Source organism: Parus major, chromosome 2 (assembly GCF_001522545.3).
Source record: "Parus major isolate Abel chromosome 2, Parus_major1.1, whole genome shotgun sequence".
NCBI lineage: Eukaryota > Metazoa > Chordata > Aves > Passeriformes > Paridae > Parus > Parus major.
Window position 1 is genome coordinate 91,450,596 of NC_031769.1, and position 25,768 is coordinate 91,476,363.

Sequence of the window (25,768 nt, forward strand, 5' to 3'; positions counted from 1 at the left end):
ACCACATCCAAACTTGAGCTACATAGAATCACAGAATTCCAGAATGGCTAGTATTGGAAGGGACCTTAAAGAACATCTAGTTCAAACCACCTCACCATTGACACATGAACAATGTCCTCCTTCAAAGCAGCAACTGCTACTTTATCAGGAGGTTATCAGGAGGTGAGAACAAGTGTTATGATGAGGGGTTAGTCTGGCCAAAACTTGAAGGCAGAAAACTGTGAGGATAATGAAATTATGGTGGTATAGCTTATTACTAATAGCTAGTAAGCAGCAGTGGTTCTTGGTGCTATAGGGGTTTTATCCAACAGCATCAAGTGAGGGTGAGAAGGGAAATGTAGGATGGGAAGCTCTGTATGAAAGCTCTTCTGTCACAGAAGGTACTGGAAATATTTAGCATGGGCGTGCTAATTAGGCATTGCAGTTACACTTTCAAATCTGGGACCTGATGGTGTTAAATGCACAGTGAAAAAATGAGACTTTGTATGTGAAAGTACGGCTTTGACTCCATACATTTGCTGGTTTACAACAGCACAATGGATTTACACTGGAATGCCAGAACCCATGGTGCCATCACTCTCCCACGTTAATCTGCCTTTGCAGGTTTTTCACAGTTGGGTACTTCACAAAGACACTTAGAGTAAGACAGGATGCTGTGTTTGGAATGCATGCCAGTTTTTATGACAAAGTTTCCTGTAATCTGATCCATGAATTATCAGTAGCAGTATTGTTGCCAACTTCAGCATTATCTGAAAGCCACTGTTTTACTGTAGATGGTGGGGGAACAGGGTCCAGAGCATGAATACAATTGTCTCACAGAACTTTTCTACAAAACATGGTGATTAGGTAGCTTTTAAAGATATCTTTTCATTACCTGATGGTTGTGCATTGTAAGGGTAAGGCACAGACTGACTTCCACCAACACCATCTTCCTGAAGTAAGGCATATTTACATTGCCTGTGAATCAGCTACAGATTTTACTAAATCTGGCATGACTACACCTACAATTTCACTGCCAAGAGGTGTCTTTTTATACAGGGAGGTAGCTAACTGCTACGTATCCCAGTGTACCTTCTCAGAGAAGGCATGGGAAGTTCATATATCTTAAATTAAGGAGTTTGATCAATCTGTAAGATGCTTTAACATTGTGTTGCCTGCAAGAGCAGGGAAAGAGAACTTTGAGACATTGGTATTATTTTCTCTCACTCAGCTTTGACATCTACATGGCAAAGATAAGCTAGTTGTAAACATTCAAACATCTGCACCCAAACTCCCTGGAGAGCAGCCATGCTTCAGCCACTTCCTGGGACCTGGCTGGTCAGCACTGACAATTACCTGGGATTATATGAAGACAATTCTTCCTCAACACTTTTAGCCTCTTGTCGACTTGAAAATAAGGTGAAAACCATGCAGCCTTGAGACTCTGGACAGACAAATGTTCCAGGAGAAAGAACTAGGACTCTCATCCTTCTCAACAAACAATGAACCTGCCAGAGGCTCTTAGGCCAGAGTGCAGACAAGAGGGATAGGAAACAGGATCACTGGTAAAGGTACCTAAAAATCTGTGCAGAGACAAGGAGAAGAGAAGCTGCCCACCAAATGGAGCATTTGGACACACAGCTATCACACAGGTATGCAGTGACTTTAACTCATTTTAGCAAAATATCTTAACAATCGTTTTTTATTGGCAAAGAAGTGCCTTGAAGAATTGTTACAGTTATATTCCTAGAGCCCCTTTTCCTTTCAGAGAAAGGGGAGAATGAATACAGGGTAAGTATATACTTGGAAGTTTTCTTCCTTCTTCTGGATTCACTAGGAATGCTAAGAGGAAATTCAGAAAAACATGCTTTTCAACTGAAATCATACCAGAATTTAACTTTTATGTGTTGCTCTGGCCACCTAGTGCATGTTGTAGGCATCTTCTAGTGCAGTCTGTGTGAGATCTACATGTAACAGATATGGTGTAGGCTATTGAGAAGTTAGAACTTTATATAAATCAGTTTATGAGCCAGCAGATAAGATAGATCTGAATGCACAGGTGGTGAGTGAGAAATGAATAAGCAGAAGGCCTGGGAACAGTGCCTAGTGAATTTTGGGAAGGCACTCTCAAGCACGTCTGAGTTTTCACTTGCATCCTCCATGCATGAGGCTAGAGCCTGTCCTTATGTGAAATCCAGTATGTCGGTGCCAGGATTACGCTCAAGCCCAGACATATCAGGTTTTTTGAGGATGGCCATAAACAGGGACAGAAGCTTAAAGTAATCCTGCAGTGATGCAAACTCACTGCCATGCTGCTGGCAGGAAGGCAATTGGTCTCATTATCTGCATCTTCAGCAAGTTTATGAGGACACCAAATTTCACAAAGTGGTAGCTGGTGGAGAAGAGCCCTGCAATCTCAGGGACCTTAGCAGTGTGGAAAAACGAGCCAGAAAAAAACCTTCTGAAGTTCAAGACAGACATATGTTAAGTCCTGGATCTTGGATGGAGCAACTCCATGCAGTGAGACATAACTCTCCAGAGATCAACTCTGCACAGAATGTCCCAGTGGCCACACTTGACATGAACCAGTAGCACACCCTTGCAGTGATGAAGGCTAACCATGGAGCAAGATGCACAACAGGCACGTCACTGAAGCACTTGTAAAGATACTCCCTTATTACACACTCATTTGGAAAACTGACTTCTGTACCCCCAGTGCAAAACAAATGCTAACAAACTGGACAATCTATGAGAGGGATATTTAGATGGTTGAAGGCTGGTGCAAATGACACACAGGACAGACAACCAGGTTTGTTTAGCTTAAGAGGCTGAGGGTACAACACGAGCTACTGTTCCCAGCTAAGGTTAGAAAGCAGATGGAGTTAGAGACCTCCCAGCAATGCACAGCAAAAGGACAAGAAGCAATCACTTCAAGGTCCAACAAAGGAATTCTAACTTGATATAACAAACAGTATCTTCACCAGAGAGTGGTTAAGCACAGAGACAGGCACCCAGAGAAACCCTTTCCTTGGAGATTCTCAAAATGCAATTGCAGAAGGCCCTCAGCAACCTGATCAGGCCTTGATGATTACTCTGCTCTGAGCAGGGATCTGGATCAAAGACATCCAGAAGTTCTTACCAAAGTACATTTTACTATGACCTGTACCCATATTTCCAGTACTATTTCACGCTGTTGTGACTATCTAGTGTTAAGAGCTGATTTCAATGTGAAGTTCCATTTAATGGAAAAATGTTGGCACTTGCAATTACTTTTCATCATAGTTTCAATCAAACAAAAAAAAATTAATTTTTTTTTAAATTGCTTTGAGATTAAAGGAAGTTAAGAGTGCTAATTTTTAGAAGATATTTAGTATTACACTTAATTAATTTTATTCATCAATTACTTTTTAAAATAAAGGAAGGAATATGGAAACAAAAATGGAACAAAATTAGAAACCAAACCCCACAACTGCATCAAGTTCAGATTCACACTGAATTACCACAGTTTGGTCCTTTACAAGTTTCTGTGCAGTTGTATCATGCAGTTATGTTTTCTCCCTCACAGATGTCTCCCTGAGGTGAGGAACACATATGTCCTTCTTCAATGATTACAACAAATGCCACACTCCAACTGCATGGCGCTTTTATGTTAGTCGGGAGTTCACATTACTTACCAGCCAATCTTGGAATTTAAGGCAACATTGCTTTAGGTTCTTTTCATATTACCTTACCAGAAAAAAAGCCAAGACAGTAGCCAATAAACTGGAAGGTCTCACAGAATAGTATTTGAAAACAAAGCAATGCTGTGAATGCAGCCACTCTGAAACCGGAGCATACTAACCACAAATTATTTTCTGATTTTGGAAGCACTTCACTCAGATGATGTCTAATCTCTGCAGCACTTGTAAGCATATTTTCTATCTCTCGGTAGTATCTGAGAAGAAAACAGGTCAGTATATTTACTCAGTGATAAATGCATGAACTAAAAAAATAAAAAAAAAAATCACACTAAACTAGCTGGAATTTCACTTTTTAAGACAAGCTGCTCTTTCAAGGAAGCAGTGCTTGGTTAGTTTTGCTTAGTTCTATTTTATGAAATAATAGTGTAACTTCAAAGAATATGTCAATCTTGGTTTGGTCAAAAAGTCACAGATACTGTTCCAAAAGGCACCGTGTGAAAAATCCTTCAAAATAAAAAACAAGGATAATTATTTGCAACCTGCTGCCACATGTGTGATAGCAGTATCAAATCTGTGGTGATACACATCTGAACTTGAATTTTTGACTTAAGTAAAATGGGTCTCTCCTGTTTATTATTGTTACTGCCTGACATATCTCTGCATAAGAGCATTATCCTAGTACATGGCACAGTTCACGATCTCTGGAGGTCTCCAGAGAAAAAGCGGTAACTAGGGCACAGAAGGAAGATAAGATAACGATACATGTCAGGGATGAGATATACTCAGTAACTTCACACCTGTTCTTACTCAGCCTGCCTTTCAGCAACTTCTGAAATCATAGCAGAAATCACAAATGTTGTAAAAGTTTCCCCTCAATAAAAAAAAAATCCAGCGCCCTGCATCAGAGATCTGAAGCTGAGAATCATTACTATTCTTAGTGTATTATTACCAATGCCAAGTTTAGAAGAGTCTTCTATGAAACACATTCATATAAACAGTTAATATGAAGATGTCAATGTAGCCTTATTATCAAAGCAGGAAGTATACAACAAGTTAGACTTTGAAGTAATTTCTTTCTGCAGAAAAAAAAGAAACAAAACCAAAAACCACTAGAAAGAGCATGTGTGTGCACATGTGCGTGAGTTGTGCAGTAGAACTAACCTCGAAACAGATGGCAAAAGGCAATTCTGAAACACTGAAATTAATGAGCTCATGTACCTACAGATCAATAGCTCATGGGTGATCGACTTCAGTGTGCAAATACATGCAAGAGCAAAGGCTAAAGTTTTCCTATCATAAAGGCATTAAAGAAGCCTCTTTCTCCCTTTTCTTCCTGGGTAACGAGTGCAAGTTAAAAGTGCAAGGCTTTTGCACAGCAGGAGCTTTGACCATCTCCCTCTTCTATCAGTTACCTATTCCTTCCAACCCTCAAGAACACTGTCTTTTAGCTTCTGTCACTGTTAAATTAGACTGAGCCTGCTCTCATACTCAGATTTATAGCTGGGGGGGAAGGAAAACCATAAGACACAAATTAATTCATGCAAAAGAACCATCTCCTTATAAAACCCCTTCTTCAGCTGAGGGATAATGGAGTCTGAGGTTGCAAATACTTTAAGTCAGGGATAAAAGGTTCTAGTACTTTATCATCTCTTCTGTGGAAATTCAAGTTCTTCCAGATATCTTGAATCCTTAATGTTAAGGAGGCAAAGTAAAGGTCTTTAAGGACTTAAGAGCCTTCTGCAGCTCCTAAGATATTTACAAGAGTCAGCTCAGTCAAGCTTGTATTTCAATCACGTACAATTAGGCATAAAAATCCAAAGTCTTACATAGTCACCTGATACAAAGCTTTTCAAATCACTGTCCTTCCGTGTTTTCTACTTATTACTGAAAGACTAGTTTTCTGTATCACAGATTAGCTACTGTTTATCAGTATAATTTATTCACCCAGGCCAAACAGAATTTCACACTCACTATTAGCCAAAAATCCAGTAAGCCTTTGCAACCTGCATTTCTTTACCTCTCTGTAGCTGAAGTTTGATAAACATCAGTTGCAAGACAACTCGTGTACATGAAACACTATGAATATAAGCATGAATATCCAACAGATTCATGCCAATAATTTAAATAATCACAACTTGGAAGCATAAAATAGAGAAATATGGGTTTTAATGAAGTACAAGAAAAATAAAACTAAGGGTGTTTCAGCTAGCTGAATCCAACTTAAGTATCACCAGAGGTGATACTTAAATCTAAAATATACTAAAATATAAAGCCAAGAAAGAGTGGGAATTAATTTGTGCAAAACAAGAGACATTAGGCTCCTTTGATAGTGCATGCTAAAATCCATTATACAGGCCATTCTAGAAAACAAAATATTTAAACAAGGATAGCACTGTCAAAATAGTCAACATTTTTATACTCAGTTGAACTAAATGCATTCAAAAATTTTAAAAGGTTTTACAGCAATAAGCATTCCCCCCATCACTTTTCCAAGATCATCAATTCTGGTCTTTAGAAGCAGCAGGACACCAAAAAAGGAAAAATATGATAGGCTTCAAATAGAATTATTTGATGTGGGAAAACAGCTTTTAGGGACTGGAAGTGTTTAAAAGAAAATTGCTTCCTGCTATACTAGAAAACAGTAAAACAGTGTATTAGAAAATATAGTAAAAAACAGGTTACATGCTTTGATATTACTGTTATTCCTTATTCCTACAGTATTTCAGAGTATTCCATTCCTTTTCCTTTGAGCACCACAAATTAGCTCACCAGAGTCTGTTTACGTGGTCAGCACAACAACTGACCTGCATTTGGTCTTCCCTTTAATTTTCTTGCCATAAAATGAAATCACTGACTATACAGAATTTATTTCCTCGCTAAGCAAAGCATTTAAGTGAGAGAGCCTTATCTCCACCTTTTGAAGTGGTGAGCTACTCCCCCTACTTACTTTATTTTCCCTTGTGTTTTAACTTCCCTTCCATATGCATAGAGGTAAATGATATACGGATCCCTTTCCCTTTGATGCATGATTTATTTGTATCAGCTTCCACCTCTTTAGTGTTCTGATACACCACTGCCTTTGAGTCTCCAAAATTCCCTGTTCCTCAACTTCTAAACCTCTGAAAACACCTTCCTAGTATTACATGTTCTGAGATAATTTTTAGTTTCTGCTCTAAGTCTTCTATCTTTCCGTGCACATTTACATTAGGTATTATGGCATTAGCACAGCTCAAAACTATTACCTCTGTAGCCTTGAGATGACATTCCTCATTCTTGTTTTTGTTCTGAACAGTTTGGTCTTTTCAGAAGTAATGCTAATTTAAGAACTGCTTTAAGGAAGGTGGTAAGAGAGGCTGCTTCTACAACACGCAGTTAGAATTTCTGTCAAGGCTGCATAACTAAGAATATAGTTTTCTCGTGACAATGTCAACCAGGACTCAACATGAACAGCAGGCTAAAATCATTCCATCCAACTTCAAGACCATATTAGCATAGAAATGCTAAAGCACAAATATATAGATACCTTTAAAAAGGAAGAGGTGTGTCACTGTTCAAAATGAAAATACTGAACATCCAGAAGTAAACTGGAGTAATTATCTGAAGCAACCCCTAGCTGTAGCTCAGCCTATTTGCATGTCCTGTTGTTTGAAATGCAAGCATTGCTTTTGCAGTCTTCCCATTCCATTTAACTTTCCTTGAAAGAGTCCTGACCTGCAGTCATCGAATCACAGAATATCCTAAGGGACCCACAAGGACCACTGAAGTCCAACTCCTGGCCCTGCACAGGACAGCCCCAAGAACCACACCATGTGACCGAGGGTGAAAAATATCTTTGACAGCTGTGCAATTATTCTTTTTAAAATCAGCTGGGTACCAGTTCATGTTGTTCCTCAAGTGCAGCTCGAAAAAACAAACATATAACTTTTATGTATAAGGAGCACTGAGTAGTTTAACCTGGATTTAGGAAATAAAATAAATAAATCCAACAATTTTTCTGAAGTTAAAAGAACATGACCATCTCAGCACTCATACCTCAGTTGTATTTCCACAAGGACAATGGTTACCCTCTCATGTTTGTGAATCTGATTTTGTCTCTTTCATCCACCAAAAAAAAGATCTTCTAGCATAAAATTATATAGCAGCATATAGTTTGGAAGAATCTGATTTGAACTGTCGAAGAGCATTTACTCAGAAATATGTTTATTTATGAAAACCACTAGTAAAACGTGTTAGCTGTGGTATACTGGCAGAGGAAAAAATACAGTTTAGACTGTTTCTATTTCCATATACAACTTTTATTGCAATACCTGTATTCTAAGTGTACAGATACAAATATAAAATGACCCATGGCAGGCTTTAAAGCTGCCCAAGCAGTGAACTGAGAAATTAATTCGGTATTCTAGCCAAAGTTGACAGGACTTCAACAGGTGATAGGAAGCTTCCCCAGTCTCTCTCCAAGAACAACCAGGATCCACCACAGTTTTGGTCCAAGATGTATGCTTTAAGTTGGCAGCTGGTTCTAGGAACGTGTGTATTTACCCCAGATGTGCAGCATAAACACAGAAGCAATAAAAAGAAGACTCATGACCAAAACTGGAACAGGTCCACTAAAAATAAAGAGAAAATGCATTAACATAAAAAATAAGTCTGTCTTGCCCAAAGGCCAGTCATAATCAGCCAAGTGAGCTCATCAGTTCATATGAAATTGAACAAGAAAACTCTTCTTCCCTTCCCACAGAAACACCTTAAGGCACAGGGAAACGAGACAGCCACCTCTATTAAAAACTGCTGCTGCTGCCACTGTTTATAAAGACAGTTCTATACACCCTAAATGTTACATAAAAAAGCACAACAGAGTAACAAAACCCCCCACTTGTTAAAAAAGCCATTAATGGTTCATTGTTATGCATCACTGTTTCCACAGTCTCTGGAAAAGTATCCTCTGTGTTTATAACTCAGATAGCCACCTAAGCAAAGATGCAGTAGGATACAAAAACCAACAGAGTCCTCTAGCGGCTACTAAAATTTTGGCAAAAAATTCTCATTAGTTATTTTAGGGGTTTTATTTCATTTGAAAACAATGGCAGCAGTGGGTGAGAGACAGGGACTTCTGCCTTCTTGAAAAACATACACAAAGTGGCAAAGCTACATCATTAAATCTTACCTAAAATGATTTTTTTTTCTTCTTATTTTTATATATTGTACAGAAAATGTATAGTAATGTTTTTAAAAACAGGTTAATCTTAGGGTGCATGTTGATAGCTTCAATCAAGTGTTTCATGCTGTTCTAAGATGCAATAATTACATGAATGCACATAACACTCTTTCATACCAGCTATTTCATACAATGTCATTTCTGATTTTCAACATGCTATTGGGAAATCTGTTATCCAGCCTGCAGCACCTCCAGGGTACTGTTTAGAAGCATGTAAATGCTACCAGAATATAAAGTTAAAAAAAGGAAACTGAAAATAGATTTGAGAGTTTACTCTCATATTTTTCTACAAGATCATGATCCACATACTTGAAATGATCACAACTGTAACCTTACATTGAGTTTTAAAACTCAATTATTATCTATCATACTTAAGACTTATTTGTTTATGGAGAAATCTAAACACAGGCATAAAGCATATAGCAAATAAACCAATAACAAAATAAACAAAGTCCAGATACCAGTGACTACACAAGCAACCCCTTCAAGGGGTATCTTTCACTAAGCAACAGAATGTAATTCTCAAACCCCAGCATTTTATACATATAAATAAATATATTTTATAGTTTTTATTTATTTATATATATATATGTGTAGGTATACATGAAGGTTTATATACTACATAATATAAATCATAATTTATAGTTCTTACACTGTATCTGAATTACTATTTAATTCATTTGATCCTTTAGCAGTAGGAATAGGTAAGCTGCTCTGCCAAAGGCACGTGGGAACAAAGCAGCACCACTAATGAGAGCAGAATTACATGACTGATTGTGGGTTCAGTGTTTTTTAAACATGAAGATGACATTGAACCCCTAGAGAATAATCAGCTCTCCAATACTGACACATATATCTCATTTCCTCCAGTCTCAAAGAAAACCTGTTGAAACCCTGCAATTCTCCTCTACACACCTGCATCTTCTCAGCCCAGCACAAATAAATAAATAAATGGATTCAGACACCTCTAAAGATTTGGTACTGTGCATTCTCAGCATGTCTTTCATAAGGCTGCATATTATACTCAATTTGACTTTCTGTCTGTGGGAAAGCCCAAGACAAGATACGGGAACCACAGGTACAAAGTAACCCAAAAGGACAAACAAGTTCGGGTTTAGTTTTCTTTTCAAAGCATGTAATCTCCAAGCTTTAAAGAGAAAAAGATCATATCCCCTCTCAGCCAAATACTCCACAACTCCCTTCCACTAGTAATTGTTTTTAAAGGCATATGCATCTTGAAGCATCTTGTAATGCAAATAAAGGATCTTTCCTAAGGGGAACCAACTTGCCTATTCAACATATTTATTATTTTGGATGTTGAACATAGATACAAAATACCCAAAGCATCAACCTAATTCTGCATGATATAAAATACAAAAACTTCCTTATCTAGAGAGAAATTCCCCTCATTGTAGCTAGTATGGATTAACCTATTCTCAAGTGGTTTTATGTATTTTTTCATAATAATTTTAAGAGTTTCCATTTAAATAATATGAAAAAACACCAAAAAAAGCCCACCCGCCACCACTACCAGGCTAAGCTACCCCACTGCTTTATGCAGTAGTGATCACAACCCTTTCTAAAAACAACTTCAGCTGAAGCACTTCACCGAGGAAATCACAAACGCTTAATAACTCATTCTCACTTTAAAGCCTACTAAAGAGGACAGAGATAATAACAATTGGTTTCTATGGGAAAAAAAAAAAAAATTGGAAAAGAATACCTAGAAAGCCATAAGCAAGAAAGCTGCTACCAAACCATGGCTCAGAAAACGTTACATCTAGTGTGGGGTGATTTGTAAAGCCAACTCACTTTTATAAATTTGATTCTTTCATTAAAAACCTGACCATAGTTACTGAAAGTAGCTTCCAAAAAAGCCACTTGCACTGCTCCAAAACCTTAAAATCGGGAACCACTATGTTGCAACATAAATAGACGGGAAAATCTCTTTACTGATCTGCTTGCACTAAAGATGAGAACAACTGAGTGGCCATTCAGCACCAAAAGTGAAAAGATTCACACAGAAACTTAGCAGAATTGTTAAAGCTTGTATCACAGGTATATTAAAAAAAAATCATAATGCCCTTCTGGTATCTTTTCTCTTTGGCGTAATTCATTTTTTAAATTGAATTTTAGTAGACCAAACAACAGAGAAAACAGTTGCCCTGCCTATCTGTATAGATTTGCTCTAGAACACCATTGCTGCTCATTGTCTTTGCCTTGTCTCCTTTCTGGACTCAGAATGGAGTAAGCAAGGCAGAACAGCACCACTTTGTAGTTTGCTGGATACTTTTTTTTAAAGTTTCAAGTGCATATGAAAATGAAAACATGTAAGACAACCTCAAAGGAAGGATTACTCATGGAACTATCACGACGTAGCCTATCACCAGCCCTTCCCCAAATGTTCTACTTGTGCAGCTAGCAGTAGCCCTACTCTTGAACAATTCCAAAAGAAAATATTAATGGATTTGAGAAAAAAAGAACAAGCAACAGGGTCAGCCCTGAGCATCTCAAGACTTTCCTAAACATGAAGAACAAGAGCTCACAAACAGTAATTCTAGAATAAGCACAAATTTCCACACAGGATATAACTTGGCATGCACTCATCAGCTCAACTATACCTTCCACCTTTGTTACCTAAGTATGAGGCTGCAGTTTGTTTAGAAAGTCATCTGCATGACTCAGACTGGTCAAAAGAGTAAAAATTTAGGTTCTCTTTATAGTTTAAGGGACACTACCAGGTATTTGACCATAATCTTGGAATATTCACCTTGTGAAAATGGAGACATACAAGTTATTGGCATGCTATTCGCTAGCCAAGTTGAGCTACAGTAATTTATCTGCAGTTTTTTAACAAAAACATCTGATGCAAGCATATGGTATATCAGTTTACAGGAGTGTACAGGATCATAATATAGCTATTACAAGACAAAACACAAGCTTTTTACTTAAAAGGGAACGAAAACATGCACACAGATGCTTAAATACATAGAGACCAGTGATCTTTCTCAACTTTAAAATGATTGCTCATAGCCTTTAAAGACCTCTTAGGGTAAACTTTGGCAATTACAAAATACAGCTTGTACCTACCTTTTTAAAACTACTGTAACTTTCTTCTCCAGGGTTACAGATTAAATGTCATCCCAACCACCAACTCACCCAGTTTTCCCATGCACACCAGAACACTTGACAGATTATTATTAATTCAAAAACTGCAAGACAACATAAGCAGGCAAACCCTCGAGCCTGCCACCACCTATTAACCCAACTTACACTTTGAGCCCTGGAGAGTCCTCAGTGTAGAACCGCCACATCCCACCAGTCCCTGTGGACGTGGCACGGCCTGCACTCCTTGTCCCACAGCTGGCATTTTTCCTTAAGGGATGACAGAAGGAAACAAAGACCAAACAACATGTTAGTACTCCACCAGCTTCTAGGACCAAGCATCCCAGGAGACTGCAGAAACAATACACTTCACAGAATCAATTGGGTTGGGAAAGACCTGTAAGATCATCAAGTCTGACCTATGACCCAAAACCGCCGTGTCAACTAGACAACGGCACCAAGTGCCATATCCAATTTTTCCTTGACTATCTACAGGGGCAGTGACTCCACCAACTTCATGGGCAGCCCATTCCAGTGTCTAATCGCCCCTTCCTCCTGATGTCCAAGCTAAACATCCCCTGACGCAACTTAAGACTTGTGCTCCCCTATCCTGTCACTAGTTGCCTGGGAGAAGACACAGACCCTCACCTGGCTACACCCTCCTTTCAGGTGGTTGCAGAGAACGATAAGGTTCCCCCCGAGCCTCCTTTTCTCTGAGCCAAACACCCCCAGCTCCCTCAGCCGCTCCCCACAGCCCTTACACTGCAGACCCCTCCCCAGCAGCGTTGTCCTTCTCCGGCCTGGCATCAGCCCGTGCTGCCACGTCGGCAGAGGGCACCAGCCCGGGAGCCCGGCAAGCAGAGCACGACGGGGGCAAGCGCTGTCCCTCGGGGAGCCGCGGCGGGCACCCACCTCTGCCGGACGGTGGATCCCGCGGCGCGGGGAGCCACAGCCTTGCTGGGGGAGCGCCCGGAGGAGCCGACGCTGGTGGCGCTGGGGTTGGGCCCGGGCTGCGGAGAGAGGAGAGAAGCGGGAGAGGGTGAGAGGCGGCGGGCACCGCCGGCGGGGAAGGGGCGCCTTAGCCGCCCCCGGCCTCGGGCAGCCTCTCACCATGGTGGCGGCGCTGGCTCGGGCTCGGTGCGGTTTCTCACACGCTCCGCTGCAGCCGCTCCGGCCACGTCCCTGCCCGCATCAGGCTCCGCCCCGCGCCGCGCATCCCGGGGCCACGCGGCTTCCCCGGATAATGCCTGAGCAGCATCAGCCCCTTATCGCCGTACCCCTGGCTCGGCGGCCGCTTTCCGAGCCCGCTGCCCCCCGTGACGCCTCGGTCGCGCCCGCTCCTTGCGCAGCGGCCGGGCCGGCGCGGGACCGCGGGGAACGGCGCGTCGGGCGGCAGCGGGGCCGCCCGGCGGGCGGGGCGGCCGGGAAGGCCCGGGAGGAAGGGAAGGAAGGCTGACGTGTCCCACCGGGGCTGCCGGGCTGCGCATGCGACCCCGCGGCAGCGGCCATGGAGGAGGAGGCGGGAGATGCGGGCCCGTCCGTGCTGTTCCTGCACCCGGACCTGGGGCTGGGCGGCGCGGAGCGGCTGGTGGTGGACGCGGCGCTGGCGCTGCGGGCGCGGGGCTGCCGGGTGCAGATCTGGACGGCGCACTACGATCCCGGGCGCTGCTTCGCGGAGACGCGCGGGCTGGCGGTGCGGAGGGCGGGCGGCTGGCTCCCCCGCAGCCTGTGCGGCCGCGGGCACGCCCTGTGCGCGGCCCTCCGCATGGCCTTCGTGGCCCTCTACGTGCTGCTGCTCAGCGGAGAGACCTTCGACGCCTTCGTGTGCGACCAGGTGCGGGCACGGGAGCGCCGCTGCCGGGATGCGGGGATGCTGGTGCTCTAAACAGTATCACAGAATTGTTAGGGTTGGAAGGGGCCTCTGGTGATCATCTACTCCAAACCCCGTGCCAAAGCAGGGTCACCTGCAGCCGGTGATGCAGGCACGCGTCCAGATGGGTTTGGAGTGTCTCCAGAGAGGGAGACTCCACGACCTCCCTGGACAGCCTTTTCCAGTGTTCTGCCACCCTCATTGTGAGGAAGTTCTTCTTGTGGATGTAGAAGTTCTCGTGTTTTAGTTTATGGCCACTGCTCCTCATCTTGTCACTGGGCACTACTGAAAAAAGTCTGGCATCATCCTCTTGACGCCTTTGAGATATTTATATGAATTAATAAGATCCCCTCCTACTCTTCTCTTACCTAGACTAAACTGGGCCAGTTCTTGCAGTCTCTCATAAGAGGGATGATCCAGAACCCTGGAGTATCAAATCCCCTCAAAGTCGGATTCATTATATGGTGTGCAACAAGCCATACTCCAGAGAGAGAGACATTGAGTGTTCATTTCAGAGCTGTGCAGGCCTAGCTGCTCCATGGTGTTCCACAAATTAAGGACATTCCATCAGGCTTTCTGTGTCATTTTTTATACACAGAAATTCAGAGTTAGTTACTTCCCAAATGTGGCCTTTCATAATGTTATGTATAGTTAGCAATTTCAAGAGAAGGGAAGTGAAGCTGGGGGAGGATCTGGAGCACAACTCTATGAGGAGTGGCTGAGGGAGCTGGGATGTTTAGTTGGGAGTAAAAGAGGCTCACGGGGACCTTTTTGTTCTCTGCAACTGCCTGAAAGGGTGTTCTAGCAGGTGGGGATTGGTGTCCCTGACAGCTAATGCTAGAATGAGAGAATATAGTCTTAAACTGCACCAGGGAATACTTAGCTTGGACATTAGGAAGAATTTCTTCTGAGAGGGTCGTTATATGTTGGACTGCCCAAGGAGGTGATGGAATCACCCTCCCTGGATGTATTTAAGGAAAGATTGGATGTGGCCCTTTATGCCATGGTCTGATTGACACAGTGGTGTTGGGTTATTGTTTGGACTCAGTGATGTCTTTTCCAACCTAATTGATTCTGTGATTCCATACAAGTTACATAACCCCAGTTAACTCCTACACTTGCTCAGGGAACTGATCTTCACCTGAGCAGGAGTCTTTCTGACCTGTAGGTGTGTTTTTTAGTGTTATAATGAACATGGTTTAGCTATATCATACATGGACCTTGAGTATTTTGCCGAATTAGCAATGTATGCATAGACAAATCAACTTCTTGTGTGACTACATCCTTTAGGCTTGTTAGTTCCAGCATGTCGCTGACTAAGGGTTGCTAGTTGTTGCCAGTTCCACTGATTAGGTCTTCTTGCTGATTAGGCTTGAAAGTGTACAAATACCTTATATCAAAGAGCATCCTGACTTTAGATAATTTGACATATTCCACATTTTGAAGTTTACCTCTTACATTTTGGGGCAGCTGGAGGGAGAGGATGCCACCGCCACTTGGACTCTGCTCCCAGCAACCCTGGGAGTGGCAGAACGAGGTGCTTGGAGAAGTCCTGGGGCTTGTTGGGACCTTGGTGGGGGAGCAAGGAGAAATTATAGGGCCACAAGAGGCCCTTGATGAAGCAGTACAACTCAATGTGCTTGTGTAGGGGAGAGGGAGAAGGCACTTGGCTTGCAAAACAGTGGCTCTCAGAGCATGGCTTTGAAATCACATGTACACTCTGGTGACCCTGACACAAATAATTAACCTCTCGTCTCATCTCTCCGGTTGCACTAGGTGTCTGCCTGCATTCCTGTACTTAGACTGGCCAGAACCCGTAAGAAAGTTTTGTTTTACTGTCACTTTCCTGATCAGCTGCTGACCAAGAGAGAATCTTTCCTGAAGCGCCTCTACAGATTGCCGCTCGACTGGCTGGAAGAGTACACGACTGGCATGGCAGACTGCATCGTTGTGAACAGCAAGTTCACTGCCAGCGTGTTCAAAGACACCTTTAAGTCCCTATCTCACATAAACCCAGATGTCCTCTACCCATCGCTCAACATCAGTAGCTTTGAAGAAATTGTTCCTGCAGACATAGCCGACCTGATACCGAAAAAGAAAAAGTTCTCATTTCTTTCCATTAATAGGTATGAGAGAAAAAAGAATCTAGCATTGGCTCTGGAAGCTTTGCATGAACTTCGGGGGAGACTTGGTTCTCATGAGTGGGATGAAGTTCACCTGGTTATGGCAGGTGGTTATGATAAGCGAGTTCTGGAAAACGTGGAGCACTATGAAGAGTTGAGGAGACTCGCAGACAAGCTTGGTGTTAATGACCATGTGACTTTTCTGAGATCATTCTCAGATGAACAGAAGATCTCTCTTTTTAGTAACTCTGTATGTGTGCTTTATACACCAAGCAATGAACATTTTGGCATTGTCCCTTTGGAGGCAATGTATATGAGATGTCCAGTTATAGCAGTTAATTCAGGTGGTCCTTTAGAATCAATCTCACATAATGTTACAGGATTTTTGTGTGATCCTCTGCCAACCCAATTTGCTGATGCCATGGAAAAAATTGTGAGAGATCCTCTCTTAAAAGACACAATGGGAGCAGCTGGGAGAGTGAGAGTTATGGAAAAATTTTCTTCAGAAGCTTTCTCAGAACAGCTGTACCAATATATACGCAGATTAACAGAATAAAATTATATTCCTGTGTTATATTTTACACCATTGTGTCTCTCATTTGTGTGGGGGATCAGTATTCATTGTGACTGAAAAAGAACTAGGGATATCTGAATGTCCTTGTTTTGCTTCTTGTGCTGCCTTATGTCACTTGACACAGAAGGAGCAAAATATGTCCCACTGTGTCATTAGAAAGTTAAAATTTTCATGTGGTAGACTGATCTGCCATTGCAGGAGGTCTTTTGTGTACTGTGCTTTGGAAAAATGCAAAGTTAAATGGCAGTAACTTACTAGGAAAATTACTTCATGTTTTATTTAATACTGTATGGAATGGCTGATTCAATTTACAAAATTTGGGTTTGTCCAGATATGACCCACGGGGCCTTATTTTTATGTATTTAAAATGGTCATCAGTAATTTGTAAGTAAAAGGGCTGTCTCAGCTAAAGTATGGAGAGAAATTCACAGTCCAGCCAACTGCATGTTTCAAAAACCCAGCAGTGTTACAAATATAAATGGTATGGTTTTTCAATGATTGACCTTTTACTGTGCTTTTCCAATTGCATTAGTCACACTGGGTGTCAGAAAAGCATACAGGTGTGTGAGCAGGAGGAAGTGAGACTAGAATAACGCCAAGGATATCAGGCAAAAAGGTTAATGCTAAAATCTGTGTTTGTTCGTTACCTGTAATGCTTGAAGATGTGATTGGACTTTGGGAATTTCTGGTTTGTAGATACTTAAATGATTTTCCCTATATTTAACATTTCATTCTAAATGACAGCACACTTCTAAGAAAGGTCTTAACCTGGACCTAGAAATAAAGACATTTTATTTTGCCTAATTTAGTGGTAACTTTGTGTTTTCCTAATTCAGTGAGTGCACATGTGACAGTACTGTGATAGTACTGTGATTTTTTTTCCAAGCTGGTCGGGGGAAAGGAATACATTTTCTGTTCTTCTACCCATCTTAGCTGATGGTTCTGTTTGGTTATAACACACATTTGGTTATAATTTAATTTTAAGTGTAAAAATAGATCCAGTGAAATCCAGTGTTAGCTATAAAATACAATTTGTAGTGTGGTATGAAATACAATTTTTAGTCTGAATTCTGCAGTTTCTATTTAAGATAGTTTCAGCATTTCCACATTAGTACTTCATGACAGGGAGACCATTTTTGTTGCTTAGGACCAAAACCCAGGTCTCAGTATACTTAATAGGCTTTTATTTGAAGTAAAGCAAAAAAAAATCTGCAAAGTTTGTCCTTATCTTTAATCAAGAAGTTCGAAAACTCTAATTTTTATTTGATACAGAGTGAGAGCAGATGGTTTCAGAGTCCCTATTTCCTACATTTCTATTCAATTAGAAAAACTGGCAAGCCTGAGTCTATACTCCTTTATAGCCTGTTCCTGCGTTTCTGCTCCTTTCTGACCCTTAAAAGTTTTCCTAAATCTTTGTGCAACTTTTTCATCATAGGTGTGGCAGGGGATGACTAAAGGACCAGAAGAGACAGTGAAAACTATCTGTGGTCAGATAAACACCCTCAAGTCATGTTTGGCCTCAGTTTTAAGTTCCATTTAGAAGGTACAAGGTGGTTGGGGCCAATTCCTGTGCTTGCTTAGTCTGTGTTACATTCTCCTCTCTCAGTTGTGCTGGAGTTAACCTCGAGCCTTAAGAGACACATCGGTGCACGCTTGCCAACGTAGCTGCAGGGGTAGCTCTGTGTCTGCTCCAGCCTTGGCCTCCAGCCCCTTCCTGAGCTGTGTTGCTGGCAGGCATGTGCCTAGTCCTATATCCTGCAGCTTCTGTTCACTGAATTTCATGGATTCTACTTGGACCTGACCTGCCATCTCACATTTACCTGGTGATCACTGTGACTGTCAACAGCTGCTACTGTCAGCAGGCTGCCCTGCTTGGGTACTGTGCCCTGGTCGGTGAGGTCACTGTCCCATGATGGGATCTCCCCTGACTTTTCAGTCATGCCTTGCAGAGCAGCCCCAGCTCTGCTGCTTCATGGCAGGTAGGTTGGACCATGTGGAGCCTGAGGCTGACTGCATGGAGCCTGGCCTTCAGGCTCCCCATTGACTGCAGATTAGGCTCAGATTCCTGCAGGGAGCTGTGGTCAATGCGTATAAGTGTGGCAGAGCACTGCATGCTACTTCAAGATCTCTTGCTTTCCATCTCGAGAAACCTCATCTAGTAAGAGTTTTCCCTGCCTGCTGAAGGAAGGTTGGACATGGTATTTAAAGGTCCCTTCCAACCCAAACCTTTCTGTGGTTTTATGGTCTTCCAGAACCATTCAGTGGGGACTGCACAATTATATTAGGATTTATTAGTTAGGTATGGCTAATCTTTACAGCCTATCCAAATACCATATATCCCAAGGGACATTAGACCAGCAGTAGTAATATCCCAGAGCAATGTGGATTGTAACTGTGTGGAAGACAATGGCCATGTGGTCCAAAACCAGGTGACATAGTTAATATAAACAGTTTTCAGAGGGACTGCAACTGCAGTGGGCAAGCACTGGAGTGCTGGAGCTCCACCAGGAGAAGTAGTTGGCCGATAAATACATAAATCAGTTGACTCTGGAAACTGGGTGTGAAAAGCAAGCCCCTTCAAAGTCTATGTCCGTGTGTGACCCTCCAAATGCGATGGTTAGGACTGGCTTACCCCTGAGCTTGGGCCCATCTATCAGTTGTGTTCAAGCCAGCACCACTGTTGGTTCTTCTGTTACCTCAAGAGTGCGCTACCACACCTCAGAGGCAGCTTGGATTGCCAGGTCCTGTTTGTCTCAGATATAAAATCGCTGTTCATGGGAGTGATCTGTATAAAGAAAAAGACAAGGGGGCATGGCTCCTGCTTTGGACTTGATTATGGGACAGAATAGCCCCTATGGCCCAGAGACATCTGCTTCCATAATGAAATGCCAGCCAAGACTTCAGCAGGACAGTAAGGCAGGATGTGGTGAAATGACTCTTTCTGTTCCTCAGGAGCTTCATTTGCTTCTTATGTCCATGGGAAGTGAGGTCCTTTCCACGTAGGTACCACTAGAAGAACAATGACACTGGAAAAGCCTGTTTTGAATTATCAAAAGAAGCTGGCAAAAGTTCTAAGAGATTCTGCACTTCCTGCATGCTAGAAGGGAATGAGCAGAAAAGTGCTTTCTGAACTAGATACAGACACTATGAGGATCTTTTAATGTTTGGTCTCTCCTGTGCTCTGACCACCTTCCATGGTTCTACACATAATGTGCTGCACAGTCTGCTTGATAACTGTGTAATGGTATTCTCAGCATCTTCACGTTCTCCAGCACACAACAGGCACACAGGCTATGCCAGGGAGGTCCTGCGTCACTTGCAGCAGTGGTGACTCCATGTCAATACCCAGAAATCAGCTCTTTTCAGCAGCACAAGCTGGAGTTCCTGGAATACGTGGTGGACCCTGACTACTGGCACGTTGATCCCAGATAGGTTGAAGCCACCTTAAAATGGAAGGCTCCTGTGAAGGGTCTGAAAGCCCCATACTTTTTTTCTGACAAAAAATATGGAGTACTGGCAGTGGAGGTAGAGTGTCAGATCAAGAAATTAAGTCTGTGATTGCTCTTAAATGTTTTCAGCTTATGCCGTCACTTGTGTTTTTATGCTCTTATGAGCCCTGAGGTCGACTCAGTTGATTAAAGCAGGGTGCTAATAATGCCAAGGTGGGGTGTTTGATCCCTGCATGGGCCATTCATTTAAGAGTCGGGTCCAACAATCTTTGCGGATCCCTTTCAATTCAGATATTCTGTGATCCTGTGAGGGTGTGTTTCTGTTCTCTTGAGCGTCTCTTCATCTAGTCTCATATTGTCATGGAATCATAGAGTGGTTAGGTTTTGAAGAGATATTAAAGATAATCTTGTTCCAACTGCCATGGGCAGGGTCACCCACCACCAAAGCAAAGTTAGTTGCTCAAAACTCCATCCAACCTGGTCTTTTCCTACTGCTGTTTTAAAGACCCATACATGAAAACAAAGCTTTAGGTTTACAGAACAAAGAGACTTCTCATTTCAGAAGTGCAGGCACTCAGTTCCTTATTTTATTACAGTGTAGCTTTGTTTCCTCTCTACTTCCTCTCTTCCTTTTTGGAAATCCAACAGGAATCTTGATTATGGACATAGAATCAAGGATGGTTTTGTCACTGACAAGCTTCCTGTCAATTAAATGGAAGTAGCTCCATCGTGAGAGGACAGTAAGTAATCCCATATCTTACAAGTCAGCATGTTCTAGTGTGTGTATCAAGTACATTCTTTTGTGCTGTCTCTAGACCAACACAATACAGGAAATGAAGGCTGACCAGTTCTGAGTTTCCAAAAAAGCAGGTTTTTAACAGTAATTTTTGTACCTGTTTTGAACCTGTTCCAGAAATCCATACTTTTTCCTCTCTTCTCCTTTATTTAAATAATAAAAAAAATTATTGGTTTTCTTTAAATCAAATTGCATATGCCTTGTGCAATCTGCTGTCGGAAGAAATATTAAATATTGGACTAGTATTACTAAATAAGTATAATTAGATTACAAGAAAATGGAAGTTTTCAATTCCTATCCCACTAGTGTGGTGTGAAGGGTGATGCAAAAAAAAGAAAATGGCAGCAAGGAGGATTTAATCTCTTATTTTCTCACCAAATTTGCATATCCTGCTACCTTCTCTTACACCCCAAACGAATAAGAACAAGCCAAATAAAGAAGTTGTTTAAAGCATAATTGGAAAAATAAGGGCAGAGTATATGCAGAGTATTAGGTGTAAGCGAAGAGGCAAGGAGAGAGGTGATCTGTCTTTAGAGTTTCTTCACTCACCAATACTGTGGGTTTGTTGGCTCTGTCTTTGCACTTTCCTTCTTCAATTTACCTTTAACCTAGTCAATAAGATAGGCCACAAATAAATAATTTAATATGCATCTTTTTATACACTCAGATTCTAGAAACAAATCTGAAAATTTTGTGATTAAGCCAACCTGACACTGCTGGGTTTTTTTCTTTCCCCTCCCCCTTTATTCCTATTTTTTTACAATTTTACACAATATAAAAATTTATAGATTTTAACATTTGCATGGAGTCTATAAAAACCTCATGCTACATTATCACATTGGTAAACTTTATTATTTTTTATTATGGCTTTATTCTCTCTCCTGGATGAAATGGCTGATATTTTATTTTGAATTGTAATTTATTATACAGTTAGTATCACAGGGGTATTTTTAATGAAACAATAACTGTAGAATACTGAAAATATATAGTATTAAGGAAGGGGTGTGTTCAATAGCATGAATGTTAAGACAAACAATAGAGAAGGAAAGGCATTTTAATTGTAGTTATCCTTATCTGCTTTTATGGTTAAAGTAGAATATGTGACCCAAAAATAAATAAATTCGGGCTTAGTCTCTATTGATTTATGGGTGTACAGCTCTTTAGTGCCCATTATTCTATGCCCAAGATTAATTGAGTTGGTTCCAGATTTTTGCAGTATTGGTCATATGAGAAGACCAGCAAGTTTTACCTCATGAACTCTGAGATAGACCTATTAACATTATAGTATCTTTATGACTCCCATTTCTGTGCGCTGAAAAAGAGAAAAATTAAAATGACTGACAAAAGGAAAACAAATCATTTGCAGTGGTTTTACACGGAGAAGGGGAGCAAAAGTTGCTAAGTTTAAAAACACATATTTAAGATAATCAGTCTTGGAGAAATTGGTCTTTAAACAACCTACTTTACAGGCACACACACATATTTTGATTTAATTAACTATTCCCCTCACAATTATGCACAGAACCCTTGCACTGTACAGCAATCTTTGTGCAAGACAATAATGTGTCTCCCATTGGAACCCCTCTTTTAGCACCTGGCAAGAGATAGAGCATTTACCTCCTTCATCCCCTTTTAAGCCCTGTTTTCTTAACAAACTGAATGTCAAGAAGCCTAATGTGACAAAGAACATCTCGGTGGGATCTAGCGACTAGAGTCTGGCAGGGCATTTGGTGCCCCTTCAAGGTGGGAGAGGTTCAAGCAGAGTTCTTACAAGAGCAGTGCAGAATATGGAGCCACTGAATGAAGTGGGGGCTCAGCAGTGGTCAGGGAGAATGAAACCATGTTGGTGCTGACAAAGGAAACATCATTCAAATGGGCCAGGGAGAAATTCAGGGAAACCTCCATTCCCAGGTATCTTAGTTTCTCCCATCAAACCTTTCTCTTACCTCTCACACATGTCTGGATTCAGTCAACACATAGTGCCCAGGGAGCAGGAAGGACTATTTTGTCACTAAGGATCAGGGAGCCAGGAGCTGTGTGCCATGAAGTGGGCATCCCACAGTGTCCAGGTAAGGTGAGCAGGGCAGACCTGGAGATGTGTGAATTACACAGAACTGAACTTACCAGAACTTGCCCAGTTCTGAACTTACCAGAAACGAAACCAGAAAGTAGCCTTTGCTCCAGGTAAATGATTGTATCAGCTGGGTGAATGCCCTGTCTGTGTAGCTGTTGGTTTTATTGGTTTAAGAAAAACAGTACATACACACCAGTACAACTCAGTGTGGATTATAGCATACAAACAAGAAAAGTGGTGGTCCAAATACAGTAATTTCTCAGAAAGGCCATCAGTAATTGTGATTAGGATCTGGAAACGATATTAGCCCAGAAATAATGCTAGACATAAGCATTTGCTTTCAGACAGATCCTGCTGAAAAGAGAACATAAATCTAATCTGATTGTTGATCCAAATTTGGACCTCTGCTGTTCTTTGCCAGAATCCCAAACCATGGAAAGATTTTAATTAAGAGACCACCCAAAAAGCACAGAGTGCTTGAAGGACATGAAAATAGACAACTCTTCCTGAAACAGTCCCTGTCCGAGGAAAAATGACATTGGCATTGACATAAAAAGCGATATACTAAGAGAATTCTGCTGAGAGGGGATATTCTGTTTGTCCAGTACCAGTGTCTGATTTAACAATACTTAAAGGAGAGGATACTTTGTAACCTATCCCAGTAGCATCTAATTTTCTACATAGAAGTATTCTTCTAACACTTTAGTGGGAATTCAAGAGAAGAAATTGGCACTTTTAACTTAAGGAACCAATTTGTGATTTACTGTGAATAAAATCTTCATCTATGAATTTTTATTCACTAAAGCTATATGTAAGTTTGTGATAGGTAAGAGGGTAAGATTCCCTATCTTGCATTCCTGTTACATTTCATTAATAATCTGGGATGCTCTAGTCTCCTAGTGTATACATGAACCCAGTGTGGAGAGCTGACCTTTTGAGTGAAAGAAGTCCAGTCCAGGCTGTCCTCCATGGGGATAAAAATGCTCACAGTAAGGTAGCCTTCTGCCTATATATTCTTAAAGGGAAGTCAGTTCCTAGAACTTGGGGGTTATGGGGTTGTTAGTGAGACATTTCTAGAGGCTGAAGTAGATATCAATTAGAATTAAATTTGCAATATTCTCTGCAGTGAGTAAGGGCACTTGCCAATTATCTAACATGGTAGTCTAACCCTGCAGCTCTAACAAACTTCTGTATTTGACAAGGGAGAGAGATTTTGATTACATACTTGTTTAAAAAAAAGGAAAAAAGCACTCTGATTCGTACAGGTGAAAAGGTTCTCCACAACACAATATGAAAAAAATTAGCAGCTATGGTCATCTAAAATAAAGATGAGGAATAATAGAGGTGTAAATTTTAAAAATTAATAGACAAAAGTCCAGCAGTATTAGAAAACATGTGTCAATCTGATAGGAATGAGTAAGCATAAACATTCATTTTTTGAGAGTGCAAAGAACCTGGTACGTACACTTTTAGAAGTTTCGTTAATTTTTATTTGGTTCCAAGCTTGAATATTTTCCCCAAAAGTAACTTAAAGCAAAAATGTCTGGTTGAGCAAGGGTCAGAGTTTCATCTGCTCCTTGCAGTTTACATTAAATGATTCATTGTTCTGCCAATCCGAGTAACAGGTTGAGAGAAGCTGAATCCTGAAACCACCATGCACAGAAGAACAGCAAATTTCAAAGAAAGATCCATTTTGAAGAAGCAGCTCCACTAGAGCACAAAGCAGCCACAAAAATGTTAAAATAAATGGCTAATAAAAAGGATTAGAAGGATATGCAAAGGCCTGAAATAAAATACTCTGAGCCAGGATATTCTTCAAATCAAGACCCAGGAGAAATCAGGATTTTCACAGGCAATCATAACAAGGGCAGGATTCTCAGCAAGAAATATGTTTTTCTCCAGAGAAGGTGGCTTCCTCCTTGAAACACTCCTGAAAGGCATTTTTCTCAATCAGATAAAATAGGTCCAAACTACATACATTTCTAAAAGAACTAACTTTGAGGAATAACACTGCGATATGCAAGAAATTACTTACAATTTTCTTCACAGTAATGTGAATCAGAATCTATATACATGTATGTACTTATGATTTATTTTAATGAACTGTAGGAAGACACAGCCTCTTCAACCTAAATTCCAAGTAGATAAATACATTCTGATTTAAGAAAATACATAATAGAAGATCTTTTTATGAACTCAGCTGATATAGTCATACTCTACATATCTTCTTCTAGAACCTGATATATCACCATTTTGGGTTGCCAGCCATGAAATGTTTTTTTTATGTGCTAACAACTTTGTAATTTCTTTGGACTTGTGGAAGAGTTGTTCAGAAGAGATGAAAAAGTACTCTAAATCCAAGCTGTTACTATGCTGAAAGCAGCCACACCTCAAGTCCAGAAAGTTTATATTGGCATCGATACCTTGTGTTTGCTGTCTCCTGCACTCCCTGTCCCCTTGTGTGATACTGTTTCATTCTATCCGGTTTCATTTCCTCAGTCTCTTAATCTCTGTACTTCACCTCTGTACTGTTAATTGTGATACAAGAAACACCTTCCTATTACAAAATACTCAGGAATCTGTCCTCATCTCTGTTTCATCCTAGAATGGCCTTCGTGGTCAGCATGTGCAAGAAGAAAGGAGCAGAAGTTGCTGCGTGTTGTGATTAGTGCTTTGTGCATTAATTGTATGTGGCACTGAGATGCTATTCTCTTATGAGCGTGTGAAAGCCCTACAGAAGAGTGAAAGACTCTTATGAGTGTGTGAAAGAAAGATTAAATCTGCAAATACACTGTGTTCTGTGAGACCTCTTCCAATAACCATGGTATGAATTTGGAAAAAAAGATCCCTTGTGCTCACATACCAGTACCCAGTCACAGCAATATTACAGCTGCTGGAGTGGA

General features: G+C 41.2%; 2 protein-coding genes across 2 annotated transcripts; one reads left to right on the forward strand and one right to left on the reverse strand.

The window, feature by feature from the left end:
- Positions 1-7,932: 7,932 nt before the first annotated feature.
- On the reverse strand, positions 7,933-13,226 carry SEC61B (SEC61 translocon subunit beta). Its single transcript, XM_015619664.3, has 4 exons — positions 13,090-13,226; positions 12,892-12,989; positions 12,148-12,249; positions 7,933-8,266 (listed from the first exon to the last, which is right to left on the reverse strand). Exons 1-4 carry the CDS (start codon positions 13,090-13,092, stop codon positions 8,179-8,181), a joined length of 291 nt encoding a protein of 96 aa, XP_015475150.1. The 5' UTR covers positions 13,093-13,226; the 3' UTR covers positions 7,933-8,178.
- A 191-nt stretch (positions 13,227-13,417) lies between these two features.
- Positions 13,418-17,350, forward strand: ALG2 (ALG2 alpha-1,3/1,6-mannosyltransferase). Its single transcript, XM_015619665.1, has 2 exons — positions 13,418-13,813; positions 15,626-17,350. The coding sequence occupies exons 1-2, from the start codon at positions 13,487-13,489 to the stop codon at positions 16,526-16,528; spliced, it is 1,230 nt and encodes a 409-aa protein (XP_015475151.1). The 5' UTR covers positions 13,418-13,486; the 3' UTR covers positions 16,529-17,350.
- Positions 17,351-25,768: the final 8,418 nt, after the last annotated feature.